We start from the raw sequence: 25,759 nt of genomic DNA, 5'->3' as shown, positions 1-25,759 counted from the left end.
CACAAAAACATACCACCACCATACAAATGTCTAAAAATCCCCCCCCCCCCCCCCCCCCACACACACACATCATTTCCAGCTTATAAAATACTAGTATCCAAATAATCCCCCTCCCCAACACACACACTATCACCAATACAAACTTACATCACGAAATACATATACTACTTTTTCCCCCACTCACCTGTATGTCAGCCTTATCCTCATGTCTGGCAGTGTGATTCCCCTGACCTGAGTTTGAATATGTAGATTGTGTTCCACCACTGTCTGTCCGTAATAATCTCCCTCCGTGCCGATACCCATCTGACAGCTGACATAAGTCGGCTCCACAGGCCCGCTGCCGTCCACATCGATGACGTACACTCCTGACCTCCTCCATCCACTCTGATAGTAACTGTCACAACTACTGCGGTACCGCGCTGGGATATACAAGGTACATACAAGATAAACTCAGGTTCTGTAACAACAGTTTCCAACTTATCAGCAATTTTCTGTCTCACATATTATAAACATACACCTCAGAATTTTAATTCTATGCACAGAATTATCCTAACAAAAGTCCCTGTGTCAGTGCAATTGTAAAGAATACAAGATTTAAAGCTAATGAAAATTGATCACTGTGCAAGTGAAATAGAAAAAATTGGAGAATTATAGCAAGTACGTGTAGTTCAAAAGTTCAAAAGCTTACCAAATTGGCAATATTTTCCTTGATAGGCGCTGCTGGAGCAGTCACATGACACTCCATCCCAGTCGGACAGGCACTGTCCACCGTGCTGACAGTGCTGGTGAACCAGACAATGGTTCACCAGTTTACACCCGTCCAGAATGAGGCCCGTCTGCGATACCCCAGAGGAAGGTCGCTCCATGAGATTGATGGGGTCTAGGAATTCCTTCTGAACTATCACATTTCTGATGCAGCCAACAAAACCAACAAAATCTGTTTAAAAAATCATACTTGTATCAATGATTTATACGTAAGATTCTGTTTTTAAGTTTAGATTTTACTAAAGTTTATTTTTCAATTTTTAACCTTTTTTAAAAAGTTTTTAATTGTTCCATACTGAAACTTGAAACAAAATTCAACTCTTTATTTTGATGCAATGACTTTTTTCCAATTTTAACCATACCATCATAATTTCTGTGAAATCCATATCCAATTGTGATGCTTTTGTCTATTGTTGAACCATTTCCAATAAAAAGGGAAGGTAAGGCCAAGTTATCCACAGAAATTTTAACCTGCCTAGGAGTCAAAATTCACAATGAAATAATATAATGTTTTTACTAGTCTAAAATGTTTTTCATTCTAATAATTCAACAGTAAACTGTGTTACATACATCCATTAATAAGTAATAAATGTTTTCAATACTAATGTCCTACTAATACTAATGGCTTTACAGTAGATAGAAAACAATCTCATCATTCAGAGTACTTTTACATGTACCTTGCCTTCAATTTGGTCAATGACATTGAACTTTTTCATTCAAAAGTCTTGATTTTTTAAAAGGCATTAACACTCCATCTCAAAGTATTCAAAAGTTAAAAGATGACTACGATGGACTAGTACATGTATAAGCCAAGTCTCAAGTCCTAAACATAAAATCAACATTATGCTTTAAGAATCAAAACTGTTCATCCCCGGTACTTTGATATAAGAGTACACATAGTTTATTTAAAACTGTAATGTGTGCCATATAATAGAATGGATTAACATTATAACCATTTTTCTCCTAGGTTAAATAACAACCTTGTTATATAAATTAGATCATGTATAGTTATATACCCGTCTTTGAGCTGGAGGGACAGTGTGTGCCACTGGTTATTGCTGACGTTGACATGAAGAAGGGAGACGTTGGCAATGCTGTCATAGTACATCGTCCTCACAAACTTCATCATGGGAAGAGTCTTGTTGATCCAGACCTAGTGATATACAACAAATGCATAGAAGCGAAACGATTTACATAGTAATTAAAAGAGAGCATGTTTTGACAATAAAAAGGTCTTTTTTATTCTTAATTCAATGATATGACTAAAGTTAATGTTATTTTTACCTCAACAAAGCCCTTTGCTGGGTATCCAAATAAATCAATGGTCTGAATTTTGAGATAAAGTAAAAGGGCTGTTTCCCTGACGGTTCTGAAGTCAAATTGCACGTTGAAAACACTGTCATAGTACCCAGATAAATACAGGATTGATTTGGACCTGGGGAATGTCAAAGATATATTGGACACTCTGTGGCAGCCATATTGGACTTCTGTGTTGCCATGGAGAGTACTTGTTGAAATGTTACTTCTGAGATCATTCAGAATGGAACGATCATTTACATACACATTTTTTAAACAGCCAACAAAGTTCTGTCGAACTTGAAGTCCTGAAAATAAACAGAAAATAAACATATTAGAGTCTGATATTGATCTGGAAAAGTACATGTAAATGGACATTTTTCCCTCAAACTGAAGTGAGATAGTTTAAGTATATAACCACAACCTATAAGGGCTGCTGAACTATATGTTAACATTTACACTTGCCTAATGTCTGAACAAAGTTTTTCCCTCCTCCAATATAGATAAATGGATCCAGGCCTAAATAGTACAAGTCGTTGGTTGTTACATGGACAAAACGCTTTCCATCCAGGTAAAACTCTACTTTCACTGTTTCATGGACAATGGTCAAATTATGCCACCTGTAAAATAATTCAGAATTAATTACTGGTATTTTGATCATAAAATATATGGGTTTTTTTTATACAAAAAAAAAAAAAATAGAAAAGCAACTATTTAAACAATGAAAAAATTGAGAGCATAAAAAGCAGAGCAGATAGTGTTGAACATTGTATGAAGATTGTCTAAAATGTCCATTAATAATATTGTGTCATATATCCTCATAAAAACAATAATGATGATGAGAGAGAGACAGAGAGAGAGAGAACACCAGAATTTAAACCCAGGTCCCTTCCAGGTGCCTTACCACTTGAGTTATATCTAGCTGCATTGATTGACCACACCATCATATATATATATATATATATGGTAACATACATGTCCATAAATATGATATGAATATGCAGCAAGACAGTACATTTTCATGGCATTTTCTTTTACAAAACAACAAAAGCTTCTAAAATGCACTTGTAATACAAATTAAGCTACTATAGTTCTGATACATTTGAAATATAAAGTCTATTTACTGTTCATCTTTGAATCAGTGACATAACAACAGTACCAAAGAAATAATACGCAGCATGGAATAAGCTTTATAGATAAAATAACCCATGGTCTACTAACACCATGAACATTCCTATATATAATCATCCAGCTGATGTGAGTTTTATGCTGTTGAATCAATTTTTAATAAAAACATTGATTGTTACAACAATGATTTATGATAAATAAGATGACACTAAACTTATAAACTTGAAGGGGAAAAAAGTGATAAAAAAAATTAAAAAAAACGAACCATCACAACTTTTTGAAAAAATTGTGTATACCTTGTAACTGAAAATGCATGCACACAATAGTCATTGATCTAAAACTTAATGAAAATTATAAAATAAATATATAATAGAATGCAACTTGTAGAGATTGAATGAACATGAATGAAGGGGTTTTATGAAACATGATCAACATTTGCACAGTCAATGATATATTTTATTTTTTGCCTACAATGAACTTATAAAGCGTGATGGTTGAACAAATCCAGTGAAAAAAAATGACATGAATTTCAATTTGATGGAAATTGACACTCATTGTTCAATGATTGTCTACTGACTGGAAGAAAATAATTAATTTTTGTGTCAGAGTATGAATTTTTTTTCTTCTTTTTTTTTTAATAGTGTCTGAGGATCAAGTTTCTTTGGACAAAAACTATATCATTCTTGTAAACACATGCTAGGTAATTAAATATGGCATTGTCGTCGTCGCATTGTAAGGTAGGTCGTTAGCAAAGCGACGGTGCACAACTGACTTACCCATCACTGCGCCAAATGAAAGAGAAGGGTTAACACTATTGATATTTGTCACACTAAAAATATGACTCTGTGTAAAAAATAAAACAGAAAAAATCTGAAAAATCCTTCTTTTTTTTTCTAACTTAATACTACTGTAAATCTATTCAAGAATTTAATTTTGAAAATTGAAATAACATTGTTTTTCTAATTTAGCATTTAATTATCTATAAAGGTTGGCTTTGAAGATAATTTCCGTTGATAGTCATTTCAACTCTTTAAATTATAAATTCTTGAAAAACCCATCAGAAAGTCTCTAAAAATAAATTTTCTTAATATCCCGTTAACTTTCATTTCCATATATATTACACTCATTTATTCAGAAAGCATCATTATAAGCAGCCAGAGACTTTTGAAAATAGTGATCCAAATATGAATCATCTAGCTAGCGAGCAAACAAAGAAGGAATGACATTGAATTCTGTGTCCCACCCCCCACTGTCTACCTGTACAATATCTACCTGTTGTCGTCCACACTGACCCCCATGGTCTGCTCTAGTATGTCATATCCGAAGGCCACCGAGGCCTTGACTGTCCCCTGGTGGACAGAGGCGATGACGTGGGAGTGGTGCTGCCCTGATACCCCGCCCCCTATGTCTATACTCCCCACCGCGTACAGTAGTACTCCAGAACCACGGTCCGACTGAAATTTAAAAAATATTAACCGATAAATTTTTGGTCATTTGAAAAATTTATAAGGCAAAATGAATAAACAGAATATGTTCCATTTGAAATATTATAAAGCTAAGTTTGTTCTATAACATACCAGTACATGAAACTGTAAAATTTCTATACCAGTATTTATCTTCCCTTTGTAACTTTGAATTAACCAAAGGAGAGGACCAAATGTATTCATCATTTTGGTAAATTTCACACTATAAAGACTGGATATTCTTGTACAAATTGCTAACACATTACAGCCAGGCAGACTGATATTATGAATGGAATCGTGAAACTAAAAGGCAACCTTTTGTTTAATGAAGAATAACTAATACAAATTGAATTGCCCAAAATGGTACGAGAATGAGTTGAACGACACATATAGGTGCTAATGGACCAGAAATTGATGCAAGTTCGGTCAATAAGGGCTAAGCTCTTGCTTTGCAATTGCGCTAAAAGAAAAAAAATAACCCATAGATTAGCAGCTAGGACTTAGAGTGCAAGTTTTTCTCTCATGAATACTTTACACATCGTCCGTCAGAGACTTCAAAAGAAATTAAGAGCTAAGGATAGACACCAAAATCCTGGCGGCGCAGCCTGCGTAATCTTCTTGTACACCGGCTCTTACCTTGAATTGTAAGCTGAATCGGTTCCTGTCACGTAAGGTCTTCTCCTGCTCCGAGTACAGCTGATAGGTCAGCCATTCATAGCCGTGTAGAGTGATCTCTGTGATGTCTACAACAATAACCAGATGAGATTTCATCCTACATGAAAACGATCGAAATTGTACCGAAACCAAGATTCATGAAAGGAGGCCGAGATCTTATTTTTAATTTCTTATTAAATTTCCCTCCAGTGATGTTTCTACATACATGAACAGGGTTGTCTCTAAAAATTGAAGTAGAAGGAGGAAATGAAAAAGTAGAAGGGGGTCTGGGGGTCTTGCTTATAGCTACATTGTGTTTGAAATGCAAAAATAGCCGGGTTATTAAGGCATTATAGGCGGGGGAATTCCCCGCCTCCAGGGTCTTAGAGACAACCCTGCATGAACATCTATAAGGGGCCTGGGGAGTTTGAATTGCGGAAATAGAGATGCAGGTCAAATTGTAAATATTCATTGTAAATAAATTACATCTAACAATTTATTAAATGCATTTAGATATTTTCGCTCATGTTTTTTTTTTATTGTTAAGTTGGGAGGGGTAGGGGGTTAGATAATTTTTGCAAAAAGAAAAAAAAATGATGCAGAATTAAAGCCTAATATAAACTACAATAGCAAAAAAAAATTTAAAAGAACCCAAAATACTAGTTTCTGTTTAACCTCCTGAAACAAGCTATTCTTAAAGACAATATTCCTTGGCAAGGAAGAAAAGTTTCTATCATTTCAAATTGACTAATCAATTTATACTTGTCAATGGAGATTCTTGTGGTAGCCAGTCTTAACAAGAATAGAATTCCTGGGTCCCCCGCCAGTCAAGCAGTATACTAGTATACTGTATATGAAATTGCAATATTTTCAAACATTCAGGGCTGTTCCAGAAATAAATGTGTGGGGAGATTGGGAGAAACATTTTTTTTACCCCCACCACCCATTTTTATTTTCTATTTTTCCTGTCGCAAATATATCCAAAATACTACAATCTAAAAGAACTTGACCAAAGTATTAGTGGTATAAACATTTGGTATAAATTTAAGGAAAATCCGTCAAAATTTGTAGGCATGAGAGCGCTTACAAGGTCACAAAGTCCCATAACTCCAACAAAAAGTATCGACCAATGCTGATTTTCGAACTTGACCAAGGTAATAGTGGTATAAACATTTGGTATAAATTTAATGAAAATCCGTCAAAATTTGTAGGCATTAGAGCGCTTACAAAAAAGTGTGACGGACTGAAACATGCACGCACGGACACACGGACGGACGCCCGGCATTTCTATGTCCCCGCTCCGCGTTGCGGCGGGGGACAATAATTGTATTCGTTGCGGCGGGGGACAAAAATTGTATTATTAACAAGAAAATCAAAATAGTAAAATGTAATCTTTCATCATAATTTTGAGGTCTATGATTCACTACAATATACATGTATTAACATTTGATTTATATTTTTCATAATAATCATGATGATATCAAAACCGGAATAAACAGGTGTGATCTAGCTAATATACCCAGCTTAAATTACCATCACAGATTGCATCAAGATTTAACTTGACAATCCCAAAATATTCAAATCACCTTCAATATTTTGACACCCTACTTTCAGAGCAAGTAGTGCATAAAATCTTTTACATGGAATAATTTTGAAAAAGGTATCATGAAATGGATTTTCTGGTCTATTAACATGCCATTTCTTATCAGAATATATGGGGAAAATTTTAAATAAAATTTGATGAAATGAAAATAACTTCTTTGCATTCATATCCTTTTATCACTTGGAGGATTGACAATGCTGTAACTTCTGAAAGATCAGTGACCTTGCTAAAACCATAAAATTTATTTCACGGACTGGAAGTATCTGGGCTAGGTGAAAGCTATATGGGATTAAATAACTTTTAAATTGGCAGGTAGAAATTCATTAACCTGATTGATCAAAGTGATTGTGTGACACTTAAGACTGTTTTATCAATTTTTTTTCCCCCTTTACACATTACAAACATTTGTTTTCAATACACCTACGAAAACAATTTTCGAATTCTGTGGTTCTTTTCAAACCATTAACAAATGGTAATTTCAGATCGATCAATCGTTTTTGTCTGCAGACTTCAGACATGAGGCAACATTCCAGCACTTTGTTGTTAACTCTCCAGGCACCACAAGTGGTGGTTTGTCATGTTTTTTAGTCTGTACAGATCGACTTATAATGGCCACACATGAAAACCTTTTTTTTTTACTAAAACCAGTTTTGCATTAGTAATTTTTTTTTCAGTCATTGCTTTCTTGGTTAACTCTTCACAAAACAACTAATATAATTTGAAAAGATGTAATCAATCAATGAGAGTGCTGAAGTAACTGCTTAATATCATACAGTAAAATAAGATTAATGCATACATTCCAATAACAAAATCAACCTTAAACTGACATCAGCATCTTTTCACTGTAGTTTGAAAAAGCACATATAATATAGATTTATAGAACATAACAAATCACATTCAGAAAGAAATCAAAATTGTTACTTTTTGGCACTTCATTTGAAGAGTGCTTAACCGTACAAGAAACTTACTGGAGTATTGGCACCTGTCCCCTTCCCTGCCCACAGAGAAGCAGTCGCAGTGTATTGAGGAGTACAGATTGACACACCACCCCTCCCCACAGGGATTGTTCTCCTGACACAGGTCCACACAACCAGGGGTTGCCTGCATCACAATGGTGGGGGAGACCTCCCATGTGACCTCGATCAGTTCTCGGTACTTCAGGGAGCTTAGACAGCCAATGAATTGGTGATGTTCTATAGGTACTGCATGTGTCAAGCCTATGATACAAATGTTGTGTATGAGATTAAAATCGCAAATCAATCAGTTTGATGGATACTAATCACTTGCTACAAAGGTTAAATTAATTTGTCTTTATAAATACATTTGTATATTTTTTTTTAGATTTTAAAAATCTTTTATGAAAGTTGACTGATACAAGAAATGCAGTACCTAGCATAGTATTATAATCAATGTATAGACAACTCGTGTTTTCTTGTGAGAACTAAGGAAAAAACTTTGAGGTCTCCAAGGATTTGAGATATAGAGGATACAGTGATTGGTACATGTACTTGACTCTTGTGTCAAATGTCAAAACTAATTTAATTCAGAAGTATTCAATATTAACAGATCATCATTAAAAAACATTATTTCATGATATATATCATGAAGCAATCTAAGTGAATTCTTTGTGAGTATATTCTTAGAACTGGTTTTGGATGGTTATAAAAGTACACTTTATAATTAACATGAGAAAATTTGCTGTATCACATACTTAATATCCTAGTCACTCAACTAGTTTTGAAAAATTTGAAAAGATTTTCTCAACTGTAACCATAATCAAAATTAATTTGAATTAAAGACCCATCATATTCCATCTCACAGCCATTTTTAACACCTACATACAATCAAATATGTAGGAAGTTAATTCTTTAATATAAGTATACCCCCTTTGATATTCTCTTAAATACTTCTAAATTAATATGTTTTCTGCACATAATAAAACTTTCAAACATGTTAATTGCTGTTTTACTGGGTTGTTGCAAGGCAAAGAGTAGGGTATCAACTTTTATTACATGTAAATGTTTGGGCAACAGCTAATAAAATTGTCATTTCTAAATCTTCACTTCAAATATCACAGGGTAGGAAACTAACTTTAAAGAACTTTGTGAGAAAAGCATGACAAAGCAACACTATTTATGTGCAGTATTTATGTAAAATTAGACCTGCAGACTTCAAATTTTATTTCTTTTAAATAAGAAATTATTTATTCAAACTAATTCTGCTAACAGCTAATGGATGCATGTGACAAGCTAGTCTGTTTATATAACAACAATCTTCTTTTATTTTGTGTGTGAGAAAAAGAAAGAGAGAGAGAGAGAGAGAGATTATTTCTCTTACCTGCAAATGACACCATGGATCTTAATCGAGTCCAGTCCAGAATAGTTTTTACATCCAAATGGGTGTAAGCTCTCAGATATAATGAGGTGCTGGGGAGATCATCAAGGGAGACGACTAATTTCCCACTCGAGGTTTCTAAGAATATATCCACCAAATGCCAAGAGTCATCATTTAATGCTGTAAAAAATTCAAATGCATATGTCAAGACAATTATTAGAATGTCATGTACTGTTGTTCACAACTTCTATTTTCATCTAAAAAAAAAAAAAAAAAAAAAACTATCATGCCACACCAATATAATTTCTTGTTCGTTGGACATCCAGTGAAAAAACGTAAGAGTGCGGGCGAAAATTATTTTTTGTTGCCAAATTTTTTAGGCAGTGCATAAATAAATTTGTGGCGACTGTTAAATTTTTTCTTTTTGAAAACTATTTAAAATACAAAAAAGAGCAAAAATAGAACAGAAAACAGTGCAGAATTTCCTAGATGCTGGAAATTAATAATTTTATTTCTAGAGTTTTATTTAAATACGAGCATGCAAGGTCCAACGAAAAAGAAATTATATTGGTGTGGCCTCATACACTACTACATTCCTAATCTGATCATTATTTTAAAAAAAATATCATGGTTTTTAAAAAAAATCACCTGCAAAGAATTTTCTTTAATAAAGCTAATATTTTCAGTAAATGAGCATGTTTAAAGTGGGCCATGTCAAGGTCAATCTTTGGAAGCTATATCACATATGACTCAAAAACTTGAACATTATTGTAATCAACTCACTCATGCAAGTGACCCAGATTACGTAACTCAAGTCTGTAATGAATCTATTTATTTTCATATTTTGATGTTGTTTGCTTATACGTGTATTATCTTTTGCATATCAGTGTAGCATGTAAATTTTAAACAGGAAATCTTTAATACTTTCAGTCCCTTTAAAACACTGAAACTTGAGTTAACCCAAGAACTACCCCCAGACGGGGACCATCATAATCAAATCACTAATTCCTGCTAATGCCACACAGATAAGCTCACAACAGGAAATCCTACACTTCTTTCATTCTGTTTTGTCTCCACTTCATTTCCAACACCTTTGATTATTATTTTACCAAGGAACAGCCATAAATCTACTCTCCAACTAGCATTCATGAATCATAGATATATAAGGCCCCTGCTGCTAGTGGCACCGACCATTTGACAGTCACTTAGCTACTGCCCAGTACGTCTTAAGCTAAAAGTACCAGGTCACACCTCATATCAGCTCTAAACAGGAATGGGTATAAGAGTATCCAAATAGGGCTTTTTGAAAATCATCTTGAGACGGAATCCCCAGAGAGTCCCTATCCAATTGATTCTGTGATTTACTTCAGGTGTGGACTTAATCAATAATAGAGAACTCCATTGTCCTGACACCAGGGCAATCACAGGACAAAGGGACCTACCTGACTTTATCAAAGGAGCTGATAGACTGATAGCAATTTGAGGATCAGTATCAAAAGAAAGTGTCCACTGGCATTTAACAGCTTAATATCACAGACAACAATATAATTTCAGTAACCAGCTATGTCTTTTTTTCTTATTTCCTGCCAATAGCTGACATTGCCTTGAACAAGCACAGCATGGGTAAAGAAAAAAAAAGAAATAATTATTTAAAGGAGCTTATCCTTGTGACATCCAGAAAATAAATCTTATCCACTGATGACTTGATAAACTAGTCCTGCTGGACAAGGATTCTAAATCTACAGTGGTGCCATTGTGGTGTTCATGCAGTTCCCAAGTTGATAAAGCATCTGAGTGAAAATAGAGGGTCTATAGCCTGCATCTTGTCCAGACTTATCCCCATCCAATCACAATAAGATGCCACATATACTTTACAAAGAACCCGTGTAAAAAAGGATTTTATTTCTAGAGCATTAACACTTGATCTCTTTTGAGGACTTATTTTTGTATATTTATACATGTATAAAAAGCATTTGAATTTAGGATAACAGTTATTACAGTTTCATTATTACTTACAAAGCACTTAAAATAACTGACTCATGAATAAGGAAAACATCTACTGGTAGCAATACCATGAAATAAATTCTATTTGGTACTCTGACATCTTAAACAAGCTCTTTGAACATAGAGACAGCTTTTCAATGAAATGATTTGTCTAGATTGACACCAGGTCCTTGAGATAGTAGTAGTAGCTAGAATTCATTTCTCACAATCACCCTCCCACGTCTGATGGGGGTTACAAACTATAATGACTGATAGCTGCTACAAAGAGGGAGCAACTGGAAAATTGATTTGATTACACCAACAATGCCCCCTTACAATGGGATTATTGTGTCGCAAGCTGCTGCTCCAATAATCCAGTTATCTTTATGTTGATCTCCCTAATTTCTACAATATTTATTTCTGTAAATGTCAATATGCCGGTAATAAATTCTTGGTGCTTTGCCTAATCTGCAAAATCCAAATTAGATCTGATGTAAAATGATTTATTTGTCCTGTCATTTTTCATTGACATTGCATACCAAGGAACTTGGGAAATGATTTCAAGACATGCTGAAAGTGTAGTGGTAATCGTTTCATGACTACAAGTTTATCTCACATGATGTAACATGCCGACTTTAAATTCTTGATAGCTCCAGGTTTTTGTAATGTTATCGAAGAAACGCATGCTTTAAAATGAGGGGAAATTTCAACATAATTGCTCTACATGCACAAAAAACTACCTGCAATTTAGCACATGCAAATAAAAAAAATCATTGAATTGATAGAGACAAAAAAGTGTGCCTCAGCTTGGGTTTGTGCATGACTGTGAGCAACAATATACACACCAAAAATATGCTCATTGCAAACTGATATCCACTCATTGGCCTTTAGTATGGCATACATTGCACTATGAAGAGTGGTGATGGACACTATCACTTTTATAAATGTCAAGTGACTCATCATGCAGTGATATGGACAATACATTCCGTGTATGTAATATCTTATTCCAAGGAACTAAAATAGCTTTAATTTTCAATTCTCTCTCTCTCTCTCTCTCTCTCTCTCTCTCTCTCTCTCTCTCTCTCTCTCTCTCTGTGCTTACCTCTTCCCAACTCCAAGATATCAGATTTTTGATTTAGGTTATATTTCACTTGTAAATATCCATGGCTTAATTCTGCACAGAAATGATAATTCCTCAGTAAAGGGTGAACACTTTGATTAAACTGCTCCACTAAGTGACAAAACAATAATCCATTAGGTGATCGCGTCCTGAAGTTGAACATTATCTCCTGGTCCTGTTCTAGAGTAAGATTGGGTGAAAAGGCCACAAAAGACTGGTTTCTTGAGAATGTCCATCCTGAGGAGGAGAGGTGGGGGTTTACACTGGGGGTGGTGCTTTCTAGGGTCAGGTAGCCACTGGTCCATATTAACAGAAGGAGTAACCTCCCAATGAGGGAGTTACAGGAATATCTTTGATCCATCAGCTCATCCTATGTGCCTGCAATTACATCAACAAAATATATGTCAAGAAAATTGCTAACCAATCAATCATTATTGGAACCTAAAAGCATTTTCTCCTGAAGCTGTCAATTAAATAGTGTTTTAAAATGGTTCTCCTTAAAATGATTGTCAAGTTTCATAATACAGAATGAACACCAAGGAATACAATACATCCAACAAGACCCCCTGTGGCTTTGATTTCAGGTTACTTAGTAAAATAAGCGAGAAAAGATTGAGACAACATCCTACATCTAAACATATCCAAATCAGACCAATATTCCTGTAAATTAAGAGATACTTTTGTAGCTATAGAAAAAAAAGACCCCTATTGGTTAGGATCTTGACCCATTCCATTCCAGTGGAAAACAATTCAAATCATTTGCTCTTTTATCCAATTATTGACTCGACATTCCACTCGCATGACCACTACCATAAAGACGACAAAACAGAAATCTCCAGAAGCATGTTATGATAAACTAATTCAAATAGCAGAACAAATCCATAGCTACATTGACTTCCAAGAGGATAAATTCAATGGAAAAAAAAACCAACAGCTTGATTACCTCAATAACTCCCAATCTCATCTCTGGAAAAAACACACAAGCGTTACAACTGCAGCCATCGAGCACAGTGATCATCCCTACAATGTCAACACAGGAGTTTCCTGCAAGTCTGGATCAGTTATTGATAAAGTAATCCTCTACTCCTGACCCCCCAGTTTCCCTGTGACCTCTTGGGAGGGTTTCACTAATTGGTCTGCTATGTAAGCAAGTGGAGCATATCGGAATCGATCTGCTTTGGGGGATACTGGAAGGTGGCAAAGATTGATTGGAATGGGTCATTGTAATTACTCTGGTAATCAACCTAATGGCATTCTGCTGTGCTACAGCACCAGTAAATTACAATACCATAACAACTTGCTTCTGGTACTTCTCTTTTTTATTCAGTTCTGGGTAGTTAACTCTAGTATATTATCGATGGCCTTGTCTCAGAGACTACCAAAGCTTGCATAAAATATTCTTATACCGTAAATGTGATTTCCAAATATTCCTCGGCCACTGACACAAAAGAATGAAAAAATCAATGGAAAACACTATGCAAACAAACATGAATAATGAATCTTTTAAAACTTATCGAGAGTTTTAAAAGTCAAACCAATTCAAGTTGAACTTTATGCAGAAAACAAACACCTCCCTCATCCCACTCTCTCCCCCACATTTAATGATTCAATACATTTTTTTTCCCTAAATAAATAAATTTCAGACAATACCTCATCATGCATCATATTAGCTCATGATAAATCCCTCACCTATTTTACAGCTTCTAGAACACACAGAAATATGCTCAGTCACAATGTAAATGGATTCCTCTGTGACATTTTTACAGCCGACTTCTGATAATTAATGTCCACTACATCATACCTATTAATTATGATAGACCTACTTCAAAGTGTCCCAAGTTTACATACCACTATTGACACCGGACAGACCATAAAATTGGTCAATGTGTTAATATCCAATAAACAGACACAAACACGGTGTGTCCTTTTACCTGAGATCACTGTGATTGTCCGATCGATTAGAACCAGAGGTAGGCATTGATCCCTTGTACTTAAAACACACCTGGATGCTGAGCCATTACTTTGGACACACTAATGTTATTTGCTGTTCCATTATCCGCAATGCCTCCCTGCTGTGCTCCGACACAGCTGGACTGGGTCATAAGAATGCTTTAACTCACCAATTAGAGTGATAAATATTTCATGAAAATGGTTCTTTTTAAAGCAGAGAGACAAAATGTTTATATATAACCAAGCAAGAGTAAGAGAGAGAGAGAGAGAGAGAGAAAGAGTGCTCCATAGAGATAATTACATCACCTGGGAATATACCATTACTATTTTTGAAGCAGCTGAGAAACTCTGACTGCTTTAATTAACCCCTTAAATTAACTGATTGTGCAGCAAGGATGAAATTCATTGTTTTAATTACTTCGAATTTCCCCTGCAATCAACTAAATGTATCCCGATCTCTTGAAATCTGGCAGTGAAATATTGATAAAATTGCATGTGAAGAGACAATCTCTCTACATGCATGTTCTAGCTGTTTATTGATCTAAACCAGATGTGCTATAAGGTAACTTGATTAGGCTGATCAAAAGTGGTTGCCTGCAACAAATTCAGGTATATTCTTCAGGATCCTCTTCCTATGAGAGCATTAATACAACTAAATCTTCCCATTCTTAACAATGTTTTCACTCAAGTATCAAATTGGTGTAGTAATTATTCATGTCTTAATATGAAACAGAATGAACTGGTATAGCTAGCACAAAAGATATTTTCACATTACACACAGTTTTCCAGTTTTCATTCTTCCTGCAAATATGTTGTCTTGATATTTATCAAGTACATGTAATAAAATTGCCACACAACAGAAACATGACTGATAGCAATCTTTAATAAAAAGAAGAGTGATTTTTTGAGAGCAACAGTAATAAAAGAAAGTGCATGGAATACATCATTTCAAATTGCAAAATCTCAAACTCCCTATTCAACATTATCTGCAGTAAAATGCGTGTCATAGCATTCAAAATCCCACTTTCATTCATTCATTCATTTTTTAGGAGAAGAAATGGCAGTATTTACCATATTAACTAAATTACTTAAATATATTGCTTTATATTACTTCGGTGTACTGACCTGATTCAATAGTCAAATGAAATGTGCACTTTCTTCATAACTACAGATATCTAGTTCCATTTGTATATCTGAAAAAAAAAATTATGAAAAAAATCACAATCCAACTTTAAATAAGTCTGCACATGTTTAGAAAATCCTCTTGAGAAAATAATCGGTACATCCTTATATTCCTGCCTATATAATACCACTCCAGAAAGAGATCACAAAAATTTTAATAGTAATCTAATTTTCATTCAGTGAAATAAATTGGGTATTCATTGACATCTGCGGCGGAGATAAAGCAAAGCTACCCAATCACAATTGCTGCATATTGTCATACAAGTGGCACACAAAACCCTGCACTAGAGCATGCAGTTGTTGCCTGCAAGATGACATTCAACATTTTACGTCAATATAGTGAACTCCAATACAAGGAAACCTCTTTCACTCTTCTGCTTTGAGAATGCATTCCTGATATGGAATCGTGACTAAATCCGAAGGCTATTCATACTCACTGGAAAAAAAAAATATTCCGAGTCGTCTGAATTATAGTCTGAGCGTTTGAAAATTGATTTCCTATTCCTGTCTGCACAGTTAAAACATTGAGTAAATTGGGTTATTTTGCATTCAGGATAGAAATCGAGTCCATTATGTGATGCTGTTCATTAAAATGGTTGCTGGTTCAGGAAAGGAGTTTAGAATTACCCTGAAACTATGTTAGATAGGTTCAAATGATATCCATACACCGTGATTTTATTGTAATTCGCTCTTTAAACAGTAAGATCAATGATCACTCGAATCGTCTGGAAAATAGGATGATTGCATTTACCCAATCTGCCACTGGAAAGACAAACAAGATTAAATATCCTTTCTTACAATGATACATGTACATCAAATTTCCCACTTGAAACAGGATTTAAGAATTTCCATTTCAATTGCTATTTGTTCCAGTTCACAAATAAAAAACATTTCTCTTATGCCTTTAAATCACATCTTTATCAACTTATATATGTATGCAAACACACATGCTTGTAAGCCATATTTTTCACACAGCACAAACCGATCAATACCCGCGAACGTACCCTTTGATTCTCACCTATAGTTACATATCCCGCAGGTGAGATAAATGAAATGAAGTTTTCCTGGGAGAAGAAATCTCACGGTTCATTCACAAACACCTACCACTTTCCACTGTTATATTAAAACGCTGGCATCATAGATCCAAAAGAATCTTTACAAATGTGATAATACATTTTGGCAGAACTTTTCTTACACCACTGAAGCAATGTCATAAACACTGTTCTACGCACAAGCCAGTAATTGTGATAACAAATGTTCTCTTTAACGGAATGAGAGATTATGCATTCATTCATACAGAGCATTACGTGCAAATTTAAATTCCCCCTTCACTCCAAGTATATTCTAAGACCATGAATTTTAACTTGAATTTTAATTTATATTCTTGTATTTTTTTAATGTCCTCTGGCAAGCTAACAATATGAACAATATAGTATAAAGGAAATAAAAAAGAAAGTGGCACATTGATCAGGGCTGGCTAGTTAGGTGAAGCATCTTGTATTTATTTATGGACAGACACAGGTAAACAAACAGATGCTTGAGCAAGTGATAAATAGAAATTAGGGCCAGAATTTTGTGCACCAATAACATTCCTGCTTCATACATCAAAACTCATTCTTTCTAATGATGTTTATTTATTAATTCCTGTTTATTCACGGTTACTGGTGAAGATTGTACATTATGTACAAAATAGCTCTCAGATCAAGGTCTCTCAGATAAAAAAAAAAACAAACCAGAATTTGCATAAGAAAGTGTTAAATCATTTCTGTCATCCTCTATTAACTTACCACAATACACATAACCTCTACATTCATGCAGCCATAAAAGATAATTCATTATTTTTTTATCATTATACTTCTATTTTTACTTCTTTTTTTTCAATGTCAGTGAAACTGCAGAGTTATAAAGATTTCTGAATGTTTATTAATGATAAATTTCTTTTTTTTCTGTGTGTAAATCTTTTAAATCCTGAAAGTCTTCCAACACACGAGTCGGTGTTCTATGAAAGAGAACATGTGCTAATGGAGATGTCAAACTTGTCCCTATATATGGACATAGTAAAAGTTTAAAACAGAGTTCCGTTTTGAAAATGCCTTTCTAAAACCACGTTAAGCATTTTAAATTAAGTTTTTTGCTGACCTTGCAATCTAATAATAATTAAACCGATTGCTAAAATACCAGAAATTAAATTACCTGTTTATATGCGCTGAAATTAAAACTTCCACAGGGGCACATTAACAGTTACCAGTACAAGACAAGCACCTGTTGTCCTCAGTAAATCTCCATTTTCACTGTTCAACAAGGATTCCTAATATCTCTTTGAAATATCATAACAAAGTCAATTTCGCTTATCTCCGCCAAATCAAATCAGATTATCATTACAACACTTCACCACTGCTTATATACATGCGAGCTGAAAGAAAGGAAGAAACTCAGTAACTCCGAATTCATGAGGGTTTTAAATGTCACAACTGTTACGATCCTGCTACCAAACCACATGTCATTCTGAAGCTTTTAAACTATTTGACTGATAAGGGGAAAAAAACGCCACAGAAAATCTACCTGGAAATCAATGATTAGCGAGTTCACGGTAGATGAGGTCTGACATTTTAATTAATCTGCCATAATATAGTCCGCACCATATGAATCAAAGTTACCGTATCAAGAGATTATTTCTTAAGAGTGCAAAATTTTTTAACACAGGTATTCAATCAAAATACCTGCTGGTCAGATTTTTTAAAGATCAATCAGCATGAAATTCATAGAAATGAATTGGTATGACTATATAAGCAAAAGCATTTTATACAGCACAGTGGCAAAAGTACTTCACAGCTGTATATAAAAGATCTACTACACCTTCAGATTACTGTCAGGTGCTCCAATAGACTTACTCATCACAAGTTGTTTTCCTCTCCTTCGTACAGCATGTGAAAAGCTAGTTAGTGTCACCTTCAATAAATTACACCAACTCCTTAGTAGTTTGGGTTTTTTCAGTTTGATTTTTTTTCTTTTCTTAGTTTTTGCATATTCCTTTTAGATTGGAAAGTAGAACTTGAAAGATGTTTGGCTCAAGGCAAGAAAAAAATCGCTATCTGTCATTAAGGAAACATTTCACTGCATTAGATCACAAGTGGCAATTGAAGACATAAGTACAACTCTAGAATGCAAAAAACTACAAATGAAAGACATTTTAAAGTCTGGGCCCATTTTTCTTCATATTGCTTATTAAAACAAGGAATTTTCTAATGATTTCTACATAACCTGAGAATTCTCAGTTTTCAAGAGTTAGTATAAAACTCATTATGTTATATTAAACAAGTAATTGTTTTAAATGCTCAAAGTCTCAAGAGAATTGAAATATGAGAAATTTGATTTTCTTAAATCTATATTTGCAATTCTGTTTTTGGGAGAGAAGAATTCTTGTAGCAACATGCTCAGCTTGTTTGCATTTCAAGCATCTTTTTTTACTTCTTTGATGTTGTTACATGTCAATAAATGAATTTTCCTCAAGTTTCCTCTGAATTCTTTCACAATTCATCCTAATCTAGCTGGAAGCTAGGCAACAAGAGAACAAATCCATTAAATACCAGCTGCAACAAAGAATATTTTTCTGCAGACAATATTATATAGGCTTGCAAAACCCAAATGAGATATGGATTAATAATTTGCAGAAGGCAAGCCCCTAATATAAATTCATCAGACACTCAAAGGCAGCAGAAAATACATTGTATATTGAGTTACGAGAACCATGTATTGTGAAAATAAAAAGCAGCCCCTGGAATTAGCACCGAACAATTTATTTGAGAAAAATAATGAACTTTTATATACATGTATGCCCATGCCTGCACAGCATGAATGTTGGTTTGAATTGTAGGTTTGCTAAAAAGATCAATTTCATACACTTTTAAGAACAATGTACAACAAAAATAGGACTTAGAAAGTCATTCTTTAGTCAATAGGGGTATGTGTTGGGTAATCAGACCATTAAGTGAAAATGTTTTTACTCCCAGTGTTAATATTTTCCCTTTACCCCTTGACAAAATTCATCACAGTCTGGATGGTCTCTAACTTGCATTACATCTGAAGATAAATATTTCCCCTACTATGTTGATTATCAAAGCGGTCAACAAGTTTCATTCTGCCTGAAATTGCTCGACTAATGGACTTCATGACATTTTAATTCAATGATATTTGCATTGTATTGTCAATGTATTTATGGACACTGACCCCTCTGGCTTTGTCCTCTGTTAATGATCAACAAAAATACACAAAATGCCTACCTGATTTCACTTGCTATATTTTCATCAGCTCACTAACAGAAAACACATCCAGACATCTTCAATGACAATATGGTTCTTTCCTTTCTCCAGTAGTAGTCTAGATAGTAAGTGCAATTAGCTGCTGTAGTATTAATTACAATCCACTGCCAAAGAATCTCGAACTTCCTGCCACTGTCAGAAACTTATCGTAACAAGGGAAAAGCACAGAAACCGTGCAGAATCCATTTATTTTTTTTTAAATAAATCACAATCAGTCGCCAGAGTAATCAATAGACCAACTTCACTCATGTTTCAGTGTGCATTGCTTTGAGAACTTCCATAGTTGCAGAATGTACATAGCAGTTCCCAATGGAACAAGGCTTGTAGTTTGCCACCACATAGAAACTGATGTTGGAAGAAGTAAACGAGGAGTCTTTACAATACCAAAGATGTCAGGATTATATATCACTGTGTGTCAACAGGAGCATTAACATCCTTGGGGCTGGAAAGTTTCATCAATGAAATTCACCTTGCTCTAAAGTATAGAAATTAACTGAAGTAATTTATATCTTAAATGGGTGGGTTTTTTTTCTTCTGAAATTGACTTTTCCTGGACTCAAAATGCTTGGCTATGGAACTCATGTCAAACCTCTCATGAATGTACAAACAAAGGCATTAAAGAAATTTTTCAGCCCTTTATTGAAAACGGTCATGATTAAGAGTTTTCTTGTTTCTTTTGACAGGTTAAGGTCAAAGAAGTGACAAATTTCTCCTGATATTCACTATCAAAAGTGGCCATTTCAGGTGTTTCACTGTAACCCTTACTCTTGACACTTTTCACCAAAGAGCCAATCAATAACTTTCTCAAGAGGACCTCAAAACCCCTTCTTAAAACATTTTTACGATTTTTGCATTTGAATAATTGATCCATTACTGGTATTGCATGTGAATAAGTCTTTATTGAAGGTGAAAAACAAACAGTAGGGGGGTCAGGCCAACTTGAATGCTGGTGGGTGTTCCCAAGTCAATTAATGGGTCCCTCTCATTCCATCCCTCTCTTTATCAGAAAATCGGCACCCATTCAACACCCTAACACTCCCCCTAATCAGCCAGATTTCGGTGCACCTGATTAGCTTCCAATCTGATAAGCACCTTGAATTCAGGCGTCAATTAAACAATATAAACCTCAATGTTATTCCAATTCAAAGCAAATTACTGCTAGCATCTAAAAAAAAGTTTCACATTTTATGCTAAGGGAAAAAAAAGATTGAAGGATTAGCATACCGAGAGAAATTTTATCAACTTGAAATGCAACAGCACGAACAGTTTTACAAAGAACAGTAATTAAAACCTAGATCAGATTGAAGGCCATAAGTTCAGCTTTGTTTATTTTGCCCATAATCAATCTACAGTGGAGAATATGTGGTAAACAAATCAATTATGGGTGGCCTTTTTTGAGTGGTGGGGGAAGGGGGGGAGTATATAAAATCCACAGGTACATTGCAGGAATTACCGGTAATTCTGCCTATATATAGAGGTATCTAAACACTTAAAAGCTAGACTTCATGGATACTCGCTTGGGGTGGATAATAAAAGCAGAAGAGACAATCCCCTGAAAACAGCTTACAATTTATACTAAAAAAAAAATCCAACACAGCGCACCCAGATAAAATTTTCAAATTCCATAGGAGTCAAGGACAAAATTAAGAGCATGCAAACAGTCAATACAATGTACTAATGTACAGTACAATCAGTGTATCATCATAGGTTATAGTCATTATTGTCAATCCTGACAAATAACATTCTTGTCTACAGATGTGTTGATGACAAATCAGGGAAATGGAAATTGATTTAAATAAAAAATAATATTATGTGCATGAAGCTATTTTCCCTGAAGGAATAATAGTCAATCCCATTTATGCAATTTCACAAATATGTATTTGCTTGCTATCATGAATAATTTAATTACCAGCAGTCTAGCCAAAAAACAAAAAACAAAACAAATGATCTGAAAACCATAACATAATCAATTTTTCACTGATTTGTGAACTGAAGGGGTGGAGAGCATCAAAACAGATGCAAAATGATAAAGCTATACACAAAGAGCATTAGGATTAAGAACTGTAGTCTATATGTAAAATTTGTGGAAATGAAGAGCAGCTAAGAGTAAAATGAGGAGTACTATACAGAGCCCTGGGATGCTCACCTTAGCAAGAAAAGATATAATCATGTATGATATGTAATTTATACCATCTACAGTTACACAGTATAAATGTATCTGTATTTGTTCAAGTGAATAAAGGTAAGAGAGCTGACTCCCATGTACGACAGATTAATCAAGTAGTTTTACTGAATTACGGTAAATGCCAGCCAGAATTAAGGGAAATAGAATAACACAAAGTGTTTACTGGGATAGATTAAAACCTATTTATAAATAACCAGTAACATAATATGGTGACCGAATTCAAAACATACTGCTCCTTCTAGCAATGAAAATCACATTAATATAGTAGTACAAATAAAATTTTATGCTCTGATAGATTTAAATGTTACTGAACTTGAAAGAATGAATTTTTCAGATGAATTCAATTATTTTGCACTGCAATTTTGAATGTATTACCATTATCTCGTTCTGATATTGCTAACATTCATACATACATCTAAAGATATTTTTCACTATAATCAAGACCTTATTTTTAAACACCTGACTTACCATGTCACATAAGATATATCATAAAAGTCCTGATTCATGTACATCAACTGCACCAGCTGCAGCCAAGTACTTTTCTCGGGATTAAAATTGCTCTAGATATATTCTTTACCTATGGTATATACTTATTCTTAACATGCACAGTGAAGCATATGAATAAATCACTCGATCTTGCTCAATCTGCATTCTGTATCCAGAGGAAGCCAAGAAAACCCTATTAATGCTGTAATCACAACTCTGATTTATTGATGAGGTCATAACCTTTACCAACAGTAAACCAATCAATAATTGCCGACATGCACAAAATTAGCTTCTAAGTTACAAGTATAAACATATTCCAAGCACTCATGCTAATTCTTTAGTAAATAAATATTGGAAATAACATTACAACATTGTGTTAATCATATACAGGCATGTATACAGTAAAATACCATTGAAACAAGATACCCCCCCCCCCTTTTTATTTTTACCTCCCAAATTCATGCAGAGTTTAAAAAATCACAGCAGATCAAAACTGAAAATTTCATTCATTATCAAAGAATAAGTTGGTAGCAAACACCAGATATTGAAAAATTGTTATTTCAACAATCTTTAAAGCTGGTTAAATATTTGGTTTCCCTGATCCTGGGCTATATTGACCATAGCAGTTTAAAATCATTAAGTAAATTTTGTAATAAAAGCTCCCTTAAATGTCCACATTTATCCATAAATATTGTCAACGTAAATGCCCTTTTTATTGCTTTCTGTCAGCTCTAGATCTGAACTCTGACCACAAAGGCAAACGATTGGCACCTCTCACATAGTTTTAATTGAAATATCTAACCCTCTCTCTGAGTCAGGGTACCCTAGCTAGCTGGGTAATTTCTTTCCCCCGACCCTTTCATTCAATTCTAGTGCCATTGTAAATGTACGCAGTAAGCCCATCTGCTTCTTAAGAAGAGAGTCACTCACACAGCTATATATAATATTGGAAACCATTACTGCTTACATCTTGTATTCTTTAATTAGTGTTAATATCAGCCATGAATAGTAAATCTACCCAAATAATACATTGAAGACACATTTTATAATTAATATATTACATAATCTAACCATTCAACGGAAATCTCTCAGATCTTGTTGTTCAAAGACATGTACCGGTACAATGACTCAACGTTATATCAAAAGATGACCATTTTTCAAAATTTAATGTACCAGTAGTAAATAATATGCTTCTCTGTTTACCACTCATAGACCTAGAATTTAATGTATATTCCATACTATTACGGTATAAGGTACATATTTCATACAAAAACTAATTGTGGAAAATACAGTACATGAAACAGCCTGTTCTGCTCAGAATATTCATGCCCCTGCTAATCATAACTAATATATAACAGATTTTTATGATCTCGCAACTAACTGTATCTAGAATAATAAGCATGATCCTTTTGTGAAATTATAATTATGAATTATTTCTCATCTAAATTTATGTTTATACAATGTTATTTCATTGCTGTTAACAATTCCATTCATTAATTCTACAAAAAGACTTTATCATATTGGTGTCATTTAATATTTTGGTACATAACCACAAAATATTGAAACCAGTTTCAATATACAATACGGTAATATTTTTAACCATGGAAGGTTCAATATGTATTGCAGTAAAAAAATTAAATTTCTCTCAAAAATATTGAACACTATGTTCAAAACATCATATGATACTATAAATAAAAAAAATGTGAGAATTAAAAGAATGATTAAAATTTGCAAAAAAAGCATTCTGACTACTTTTGTATAACATTAACATAACTTTCTCCCATACAGCTACCGGCCTATACATATACCCACGTAAAATTCATTAACAAGAAATCATTTCTTCTTTTCAAATATTCAAAAAAATTCTTTTCAAATATTCCAACAAGTTTACAGGCCTGCCCTGTCTTAAAATTGTCTGTTTCTCATGTCTCCGTGTAAAATTATTCAAAATATTTTTATATGGAAATACTGATAATTCATTTATTCATTGTGGCATTCGGGTATCCACCTGAAGACACTTAATTATTAAACAAAGCTGCATGGACTAAAAACAAAAAATGTTGAGGAAAATTGTGATTTGAGAGTGTGATTTGAACCATCAGCATCTCCAATCCCATCATTCTTTCAGGATGCAATTCCATAGTAAAAGAACAAACCAAATGGAATATGACAACACCATTAATTTCTTCTATTACTCAGACAAAGTGTCTAGTCAATTCCCAATCTATCCGGCAGTATAATAACAAAAAACTATCTAGAATGACAATCCCAAATGCTAAAACTGCTATTTGTTGCACCAACTTTCCAATAAAATACAAATAAATATTGATAGGAATACTGAAGAATAGCGTTATCACTTTATAATGTCTAATCGTTTCCAGAATTATGTAACATCAGGCAAGCTTTTCTTTCTCTAAATAAAAAAAAATGCAAAAGTATGACTTGGCAATGTCAACCTTAATTTGGCTTGTGAAAATAGATCCAATATATGTCTGGACAAATATTCTGCACATTCATGCTAAAATCGCATCAAATCTAAAATCTTTAAAATATATATGCAACTTTCATATATATCTAATGGTACATTAATCAATTTCAATTGACACAAAACTTAAATTCCCTTTTTTCCTTTTTAACATTTAAGAAATTTATCAAGTCTTACAATTACCTGCAGCGCATTCCTAAAGTGGTAGAGTAGAACAAATCTGTATCTCCTAAGAATTTTTCCCTGAAGAGAAAATGAAAAGTAATATAAATAAGTTTGGGTCAAAAATGCAATATATGATGCATTGTGTACTTTTTAAGGTCTTCATTTGTCTATATGCTTAAAGTTTTATATTACAATTACGATAAAAATACTGATTCAGAAACACCTTACACCTGCATTCAGTTCTTCCTGTTAATCCTCTTTTCTCTGGGCTTGTTGCTCCGCAGCTGAAAAATCTATACCTTTATTAATGAGAATGCATTTGACTCAATGTGCGCCAATCGTTCTATATTGACATAGTCTGCAATAAGGGAGGAGCTACTACATAAGATACAAATATTTATCAGCATTTAAAGGTTCCGTCAATAATCTGTAAAGAAATGTGCACAGGTAAATTGTAAATATCATAGTCTTTAAAAGTGCATATCATAAAACAACAAAAAAGTTTCTTTTGTGAATGGAAACATATTATTAACTTGTGAATAGAAATTAATTAAAGAATTGCTTTTCATACTTTCTTGGCAGTTGGCAAGAAAATTGCTTAATTTTTGTTAAAGGTATAAGTAAACAATATGGTTTATAGA

The 25,759-nt window shown here is 33.9% G+C and overlaps 1 protein-coding gene and 1 long non-coding RNA gene across 13 annotated transcripts in view; one reads left to right on the top strand and one right to left on the bottom strand.

Moving 5' to 3' along the window:
• The window catches only part of LOC128165382 (axotactin-like), a 48,090-nt gene extending 22,877 nt beyond the window's left edge, over positions 1-25,213 (bottom strand). For 4 of the 12 annotated variants that reach the window (XM_052829855.1, XM_052829866.1, XM_052829865.1 and 1 more), the window contains exons 1-13: positions 17,672-17,813; positions 15,422-15,489; positions 12,329-12,724; positions 9,247-9,423; positions 7,878-8,126; positions 5,289-5,395; positions 4,462-4,643; positions 2,527-2,681; positions 2,050-2,369; positions 1,782-1,918; positions 1,128-1,240; positions 689-937; positions 185-419 (exon numbers count right to left, since the gene is read on the bottom strand). In XM_052829855.1, the coding sequence (XP_052685815.1) occupies positions 185-419; positions 689-937; positions 1,128-1,240; positions 1,782-1,918; positions 2,050-2,369; positions 2,527-2,681; positions 4,462-4,643; positions 5,289-5,395; positions 7,878-8,126; positions 9,247-9,423; positions 12,329-12,707 (2,303 nt within the window). In that variant the 5' untranslated portion in view covers positions 12,708-12,724; positions 15,422-15,489; positions 17,672-17,813. Of the gene's footprint in view, positions 1-184; positions 420-688; positions 938-1,127; positions 1,241-1,781; positions 1,919-2,049; positions 2,370-2,526; positions 2,682-4,461; positions 4,644-5,288; positions 5,396-7,877; positions 8,127-9,246; positions 9,424-12,328; positions 12,725-15,421; positions 15,490-15,711; positions 15,895-15,915; positions 16,467-16,582; positions 17,102-17,671; positions 17,819-19,758; positions 19,976-22,450; positions 22,580-25,136 lie in introns of those variants that run through there. The other 8 variants (XM_052829857.1, XM_052829856.1, XM_052829860.1 and 5 more) reach the window with 8 other exon arrangements.
• On the top strand, positions 18,077-18,989 carry LOC128165383 (uncharacterized). Its single transcript, XR_008241053.1, has 2 exons — positions 18,077-18,416; positions 18,516-18,989. It is a non-coding gene; the product is annotated as an uncharacterized LOC128165383 (long non-coding RNA).
• Positions 25,214-25,759: the final 546 nt, after the last annotated feature.

Source organism: Crassostrea angulata, chromosome 10 (assembly GCF_025612915.1).
Source record: "Crassostrea angulata isolate pt1a10 chromosome 10, ASM2561291v2, whole genome shotgun sequence".
NCBI classification, from domain to species: Eukaryota; Metazoa; Mollusca; class Bivalvia; order Ostreida; family Ostreidae; genus Magallana; species Magallana angulata.
The sequence above is the reverse complement of the archived record's forward strand: the minus strand, read 5'-3'. Positions and strand labels throughout refer to the sequence as shown.